This window comes from Poecilia latipinna, unplaced genomic scaffold (assembly GCF_001443285.1).
Source record: "Poecilia latipinna isolate Pla-1442-1.1 unplaced genomic scaffold, P_latipinna-1.0 Scaffold777, whole genome shotgun sequence".
Classification (NCBI taxonomy): Eukaryota; Metazoa; Chordata; class Actinopteri; order Cyprinodontiformes; family Poeciliidae; genus Poecilia; species Poecilia latipinna.
Genome location: NW_015113393.1, coordinates 185443 through 193130, shown reverse-complemented (window position 1 = coordinate 193130; position 7688 = coordinate 185443). Strand labels below are relative to the sequence as shown.

Sequence of the window (7688 nt, the reverse complement as noted above, 5' to 3'; positions counted from 1 at the left end):
TTTTTTTTATATTTTTTAATTTTAAAAATGAAAAAAAATGCTGGTTTTTTTTTTTTTTTTTTTTTTTTTAAAGAAATTTCCTAAAAACTCCAAAATGTTATTCCTTTATTAAAAAGTAACATTTGCAGCTTTAAACAAGTTGTATTTATCTGTCAGGAGAGCAAAATAGTTGTGAAGGTTTTTGAAGAATTTGAAGAAAACGGAAAGAGAAGTAATTTTTTTTCTCTAAAAAATTAGAACATAATGGAAAAGCTAATTTATTTTAGTGGTTTTATTCAAAGAGTGAATCTTAATTACACACCGAGAAATAACGTTTCAGAGTTATTTCTGGTCATTTTATGGATGACACTCCATTGGAAATAATGTCCAAATACACATCTGGGTGCTAAGCTGTTGTTTTTCAATCTGCAGGTTGTGACATTTTTATCCCCCGTTTGCTGCAGAGTAGTTACATGAAGCAATTTTACCTGGATAATGCATGCAGATTTTAAGGAACAAGTTGGGATTTTGCTGTTAAACTCCAGCTTTAACACAAAACATCTATGTTCATCTTAGTGCCTAAGAGTTTAACATAAACAGAAATGTTTAATAATCCTGGATAAAACTGGAAATGTCACATTTTTTTATGGAGATATTTTTGTTGTTTCTCCTGTTTAGCCAAACCAGAATGTTTAAAAGTTTTTGTGTATAAAGACATAAACAAGCAATGCTGACCTTTTTCTTCTGTTTTGTTTTTAAGGCCGAGAGCTAATATTTATAAACTAGGAACATTTATTGTCTGAAAAGCGCAGGCAGCCACTTATTTTCAGATTCAGAGTTTTTTAGACGAGGATCAAAATCCTTTTTTTCCTCTTTTTTCTATCCTATTTTTGCACGTAAACACTGTGGGAAGAATGCGTGAACTATGTTTCTTTTAAATGAATGCTCAGATACAAAGACTTTAAGAAGTGAATATTTCATTTTACAGACACTGTGGCTCCTCCCCTTTTTTAAAATAATAAAAAGAAATGTATTGTTTTTCAGATTTATTTCAGATTCCATTTTTATGTTTGCTTCATGTCTTGCTAGGTCACCCATCAGTTTGTAGTTTAAAAACAACAATTCATCACTTTTTATAACAGATTTCTGATGGCAAATGTGTTGAAAAATCCGTACATCTTCTTTTTATTTTGTTAAATGTGTCTTTAGTTCTGTTTGGTTTGTGTCAAGTCAATAAAATTTAGTTTACTTAAAAGATAAATAAATCTGCTGCAGCCTGTTGTGAGAATCAAGTTCTGAAGCGTTCCTCTGTGACTGTACTTTAACATTTTGTAAACAGTTTGTCTCTTATGAGCAGCATTTCTAAACTGTCAGGCAACAGTTTTTAATAAATGTGTATAAATATATTGATTGTACTTGTTTTAATTTGTGGCTTTGTTAGGTAACAGGATGATGGGTGTCAATCTGAGGTAAGTAGTGACCATTATTGAAACTAGGACTGCAGACAGAAGTGTGCACATTGTATTGGTTTTAAACTTTTTTTTTTTTTTTAATTTCTGCTATTGTAATTTTTTACTTAGATACTTTATCATGTTTTCTAAATTTGCCCTTACTGTACAGTCTTTTTTTTTTTTAGGTTTTTATTTTGGCTTCAATATTTATGCTTCTATTCTTTTGTAAATCATAATAAAGGATATTTCTACTTTATTCTATGCATATGAACAAGACCATAGGTTATAGTGATATATCATAAAGGTTAAAATTATAATTGTATTTAAGAAAACAAATCCCTAATTGCGGAACTTTTTTTTCTCCTTGGTTCTGTCGGGACGTTTCCGTTGCATTTCCGTCTAAACATGGCGGAATATGCTAACCTGGTCCGAAGGGCTTTGGGACAGCTAGGGGGTCATGGAGGAATTCGGGGTTTTTTGACACAGTTTTTCAGGTCAGTTTAGTCAACAATATTACCAACTATCACCCTGTATTTAATTATGACACAGAAACTTAAAAAACAGACGGAAATTTCTGCTTAAAGCTATGACTCTGTGAAGCTAACTGTAGTTAGCATGTTGACAACTAACTACATTTGCCCTATAAAGGACTCATAATGAAATCTAAATGAAATGTAATATTTGGAATGCCCATTTTTAAACTCACAAGTGTCTCGTTTTATATCAGTCGGGTTTTTTTTTCTTAAAATATATTCAGGGGTAGTTAAAATCAATGTTTTGCTTGTGTTTGCAGGGTGAACGATATCAAAACAGGCACTCTTATTGGTATTGATAAATACGGAAACAAATACTATGAAGACAAGAAGCACTACTTCTTTGGTAAGTTTTATGTTTCTCATAATGTTTTTTAATCACGTAGATTAAATAGAACCTGTCTGACTAGATGAAGTCAGACTGGTTTAAATTATTTTAAAATTCAGAATTTTGCTCTCAACCAGAAGAAATCTCAATTAGCATCGCTAATTTAAACCAATTCTGCAATTAAAGAGTTAATCAAAAGATTGAGTCTTGTTAATTGCCAATATTTAATTTAATTCAAGGGGTGTTTTTTAATTTATTACCAGAGGGTTGGTTTGAACACATTTTAGAAGATTATATTTTTAAATTCTGTATCTTAAATGGCTTATAAAAACCAGTTAACTTTATGTACTGCATAAATGGGTAGCTATGAAGTCGAGACTGGAATAATGCTACAGTATTTATTTAATGTTTGCTAATTTAAAACAGTTTACCCATTTTAGACTTCTCTTTTTTTAACATTTGCTTAAACGTTTCAATCATATGGTCACGTCATCTATTTAAAATTACTATTTTGTAGTCTACCTCATTCTAGATTTACACAATTGATGCTTTCCAACTTTGTGGTGTTTGTTGTAAGCCTAAAATGAATAAATTATCATAAAAGCTAAATAAGTCCAATATCCAATCGTATTTTTGGTCCAAGCAAGTATGTTTTTTTTCTGTCTTAGTTCCAGATTTTAAATCATAAGTCTTACTGGACAGTTAAAGAAACTGCTTCTTCTGATGTGTTATTTGTGTGTTCAGGACGTCACCGTTGGGTGATCTACACCACAGAGATGAACGGAAAGAGAACATTCTGGGAGGTGGATGGCAGCATGGTGCCAGCTGAATGGTATCTTCCTTGTTTTAAATCCATGAACTGTTTGAACACTTGTTGGAAAAAGTTAAACCTCCAAATTAAGCCAGTGATGGTGTTTTCTGCCATTCCAATTAAATGCTGATTAATTTAAATATGGTTGCGCGACTGCAATGTAACCAAAGCTCCTCGTCTTCATCATTCAGGCATCGCTGGCTGCATTGTATGACAGAAGACCCACCCACCACACATCCTCCAGAGCCCAAGAAGTTCCTCGCCGAGGTTCACCAGTTCAACGTGAGTGGCTCCCCACAGCAGTACGTGCCGTACCCCACCACCCGCAAGAAGATCCACGAGTGGGTTCCACCTAAAGCTGGAGCCCAGTGAACTATGACTGCTTTATGTTCATGCTGTTAATTATAATTTCCTGCCTGAATAAAATCTTTATCCTGATATTTAAAAACAGCATCATGGTCCTTCCTTTCAACCTGTTTTATATTGTGATTAAATTCTGAAAATGAACAGGAAAAGAGGTGAGCTGATTGTGACCCACCAGCAGAGGAAGCTGATGTACAACCAATGATGGCTTCTTCAGATTCACTGTAATGCAGACTGCTACAAGAAATATTTCCTGCCAACTGCCATCACCATCTTCAATAACTCTGAAGAATCTGAATTAATGAGCTACAACAACATTTAATGTCCCTTTGGGATTAACAAAGAATATTTAAATTTAATGCAAAAGTAGACTGAGGCACACACAATCATTTAGTTCCTACATCCTATTATTATTAAGAATTGAATAAAACATGTTGTGTTTTTAAACATTATATTTCAAACAAAAAAAAAATCCATAAGGCAAGCCAAGGGTTTCTTTGGTGGTTTTTGTTAGCGGTACTAGCTAGCTTGTCGAGGAAATACGATCAAATTTTGTGATCACGAAACTTCCTTTCTAAGGTTTTTTTTTATTATTATTTCAAAATAAGAGTCTCAAATAGTCACTTGTTTCAAGCTAACGCCGCTATCAAATTTGGGAGTCGTAATAAAAAAAACTCACCTGTTTTTACAAGGAGCCGTTATCCACAAGATGGCGCCTCGCGAATCACTTGCCACTTCGACGAGAAGTTCTAACCGCCCATCACAAGATCTCGCGAGAACCCTCCATGTACTTTAGCGTAATTGAACCGATGAATGAAGAACTTCAAAACATTTTGACAATGAACCAGACTTATGGATATCCAAAGATTTCCATCGGATATCCTTGATGGTTTATTTTTTACTTTATCATATTTCATAAGCAAACGGTGAGTTTGTGTTGCCTTAAGATTCATCTACAGGTGTGCCTCCGTTTTACCTCATTGTTGTGAATTAACCAGCTTCTTTCTAGTATAAAGGTTCGTTTGTACTTTAGCACAAACGAAATATGAATTTCAGCTAAAAACTCAGAACGTTTGAGATTAATGTTAAAAAAAATTATAGAAAAAACTTAAATTTTTGAGTTTGAAAAGTCAAATTTGTGCGAGAAAATAAAAATCAGTAATTTTGAGATTAATCTCTAACTTTTGAAACTGAAAAATTTCCAAGTATTTTCTAGAATTTAATATATTTTGATAATTTGATAACAGCTAGACCCTTTTTTTTTATTTGTAATTTCAGACATTTGCAGCTGTTAAACGAGGAGACTTTCTGTTTTTGTCGCTTCTTCCTCATGCCAGTCTTTTGGAGGATGTGGAAGCAGAAGAAAATCATCACGAACGGAGTTTTACTAGCGTTTAATGGCCAAAAGGGGGCGCTCTTTTCTTAATCTGTGTCAGTGAGTCAGAGCTGTCTCCAAAGCTTCATCAGTTTGGCTCTGAAGGCTTCTGGCATCGTCTTCTGTCAGCATTTTAGCGAACACTGATCCGTTCCCATCTGTATTCAGACATCAGAGGAGATTCGTTTTGCAAAGTGAAGGAGGTGTCGCATTAAAATCCTCAGAGTAATTTCAGAACAATCAGCTGTGAGTGCTTTGATGCATAATTATAAAACGTTCCCAGCGCACTCCAACCTGAAGTTCTCGCTTTTTATTCAGCAAGGGGCTTATTAGCTGCTCTTCAGCTACGTCTACGTCTCTCTGCAGTCTGAATCATCGTCTGCAAATGGAGCAGATAATTTGAGCCTCTGACTCTGTGACTGCTGATGCAGCATCTGGCTGAGGTGGTAGCGATGCCAGCAGCAGAAATGCAATGAAGAGGGTGAATCCTCTTCCTCGCTATTTCTCTATTTGACATCGCTAACAGTCAATGTTTTCCCCTGAGTGGTTTCTGCTCCTGGAGGAAAGTGTGAGATCTGTCCTCAGCGTTTACCAGAACGTAATTCTCCAAATCTTGGGTTTGTTTTAATGGATTTCCTGCACTCATTTGGGCTGAAAGGCTGATAAAAAGCATCAGAGTTTATGTTTATGCACAAGGGCTGCAGGACAGACGTCAGTGACCAGACACCTGCGTGAATAAGACATTGTATGGAGCTCTGGTAGTGCCAAAAAACTCAGACCTGGCATGAAAAAATATAAAATTTTATTTGTAATCCATATCACCAAACTCTATAGGGTTATGAAATAGGGCGTAAATGAACCACATTTGGGGAATATTTGCTTACTGTCTTTTATTTATGTTATTTTTGTAGCATAATTAGGATAAAGTAGTGAGACTTAAATGAGACTTTCTAAATAACTTAGACTTGGACTAAAGGAGTAAACTGAAGTGGTTGGACATCTGTCTGTTTCCCTCTGGTACTTCAACCCATCCATTCAAGCAAGTTATGCAAGTGAAATTACAGGGTGTGGTAGAACAGAATGGTTTTGTTTATGAAAATGTTCCAAACTGTGTTAACTGAAAGTCCGATCTGCAGCCGTGATAAGAGTCAAATTCTCAGGACGAAGAGCAAATCAGGTTAAATGCTTCCTTATTTTATCTAAATTAGCTTTGGACTATCTTCTTTAAAACACAGAGTTATCTCTTATAAATTCAGGTTTACGTAAACAAACAGCAGGCCATGCAGAACTACAGCGCTATGCAGCCATTTCTGACTTTGCAGAAATTTAAACAAATGTTTATTTTTATTGTCTGATGTTTTAATCTCTATCAATAGCACAGTTACTCATTCCTCCAGGGGGAATTGCTAAGAACAACAAAAAAGACAAACTGATGCTGAAAATATCACTCGTTTATTATCCTGTCGGTTGGCTGGGCGACAAAAAGAAGCATCTTCTTCCTGGTTTGGACAGAATGTCCCAGCGAGCTGAGCAGGAGTGCAGAGTCCAGCCTGGCCGTATAAACATGCCGGCCGTTATCTGGCTGTCCTGTTCAGTAAAACGTCTTCCCCTCAGGGAGCGAATCCTGCACTCATTCATTTCCCTCCTCATCCTCTCCTCCCTCCTGCTCTCACCCGATTGGCAGGTTTCTGCTACTGTCTGATAGTGATCAGAGGGGGGAAAAAAAGCCTTTACCCCAGAGAGAGAGCGCTTGGTGGCTATAAATGTTGAAAACACACCTCCACCGGAGGAATCCGAGCCGCTTTGATTCTAATAGCTGCTGCCACACGGAGACCAAGATTTCACAATAAGACTGTTGCTCACGAAACACAGAGAGAGAGGAAGAGAGACGCTGCTGCTGCTGCTGCTGCTGCTTTGGCTGCTCTGTTGGAGTCCTGAAGCTTCAGAGTGCCAGCGACCCACAGGGGGCTTCATGCACTTCCATGCACTTTGACCTCAGGCTCTGAGGGAGAGGAGGGATGAGGAAGAATTACAGCGCCATCCCGCTCATCTGGGTGACAGAGGTAGAAATGCACTTTAAAACTCTCTCTGTTGTTGTTGCTGCTGCCGCCTCTAGCTTGATGTGGTTCCCAGTCAAATCTCTGCTCTGCAAAAACACAAAATCTGCAATTATTTTAAAATGAGACAAAACTAACTAACAAGTAACTTGTTAGCAAGATGGAGGAGCTTTGTTATAGAGAAAGTACCAGTTCAATTGGCGGATTATTTCACTGATAGCAACATGTTTCAGTGGAACTACCAAACTTTTAACAGTGACAAAACCTGATAGTTGCTACTGGTTTTGGTTTTATGATGTTGAACTGCCTTTTGCTGAACGTTGCTACACAACTAAACTTGATTAATTGATTAATTGATAGTATTTTTCACCAGTTTTAATGAATTAAAGCTCTACTATCTTGCTAATAAGTTACTTGAAGTTCATTTCGTCTTACTTTAAGTGTACGAAGAAATTTGCTCATGAAACTAGACAGAAATGCTTGGTAATATTTTGTGTTTTTGAAGTTTGCTGTTGAAAAAACAAAACAAATATTACAATCTTGATATTTACCCAAACAACGAGACTTTTAGATGTCCTTCTGAATCATGTTCTGGTTTTTAAAAGCTTGTTTTTCGCTGCCACTGTGCAGTCAAGCTTTTATGCCGACTTACAGTAAAAGTGAAGGAAGTGCATTTCTAATAGCTAAAGGTTGAGTCAGACAAGTTTCACCACGTTTCATTCTAAGTGCATGCATGCCGTTGGCCTTCGCGGTTTGAGTAACAGCTGAGGAATGCCGGCTCCGATGCACGC

The 7688-nt window shown here is 36.4% G+C and overlaps 2 protein-coding genes and 1 long non-coding RNA gene across 3 annotated transcripts in view; 2 read left to right on the top strand and 1 right to left on the bottom strand.

Moving 5' to 3' along the window:
* The first annotated feature begins 1810 nt into the window (after positions 1 to 1810).
* ndufa12 (NADH:ubiquinone oxidoreductase subunit A12) lies at positions 1811 to 3550 on the top strand. The gene is made up of 4 exons (XM_015046390.1): positions 1811 to 1924; positions 2224 to 2309; positions 3036 to 3123; positions 3294 to 3550. The coding sequence occupies exons 1-4, from the start codon at positions 1836 to 1838 to the stop codon at positions 3472 to 3474; spliced, it is 444 nt and encodes a 147-aa protein (XP_014901876.1). The 5' UTR covers positions 1811 to 1835; the 3' UTR covers positions 3475 to 3550.
* Positions 3551 to 6276: 2726 nt separating this feature from the next.
* Positions 6277 to 6702, bottom strand: LOC106955927 (uncharacterized). The gene is made up of 2 exons (XR_001426680.1): positions 6619 to 6702; positions 6277 to 6538 (listed from the first exon to the last, which is right to left on the bottom strand). It is a non-coding gene; the product is annotated as an uncharacterized LOC106955927 (long non-coding RNA).
* Positions 6703 to 6771: 69 nt separating this feature from the next.
* tmcc3 (transmembrane and coiled-coil domain family 3) overlaps positions 6772 to 7688 on the top strand; it is a 48575-nt gene continuing 47658 nt past the window's right edge. The window contains exon 1 of the mRNA XM_015046379.1: positions 6772 to 6903. Within this exon, the coding sequence (XP_014901865.1) occupies positions 6859 to 6903 (45 nt within the window). The 5' untranslated portion in view covers positions 6772 to 6858. The remainder of the gene's footprint in view (positions 6904 to 7688) is intronic.

What these genes read in the sequence shown, in the direction of transcription:
- ndufa12 (XM_015046390.1), top strand. Translation starts at nt 1,836, where the DNA reads ATGGCGGAATATGCTAACCTGGTCCGAAGGGCTTTGGGACAGCTAGGG. An exon ending in CAAGAAGCACTACTTCTTTG is followed by an intron (nt 2,310 to 3,035) that starts GTAAGTTTTATG and finishes TTGTGTGTTCAG; the next exon opens with GACGTCACCGTTGGGTGATC. An exon ending in AGCATGGTGCCAGCTGAATG is followed by an intron (nt 3,124 to 3,293) that starts GTATCTTCCTTG and finishes TTCATCATTCAG; the next exon opens with GCATCGCTGGCTGCATTGTA.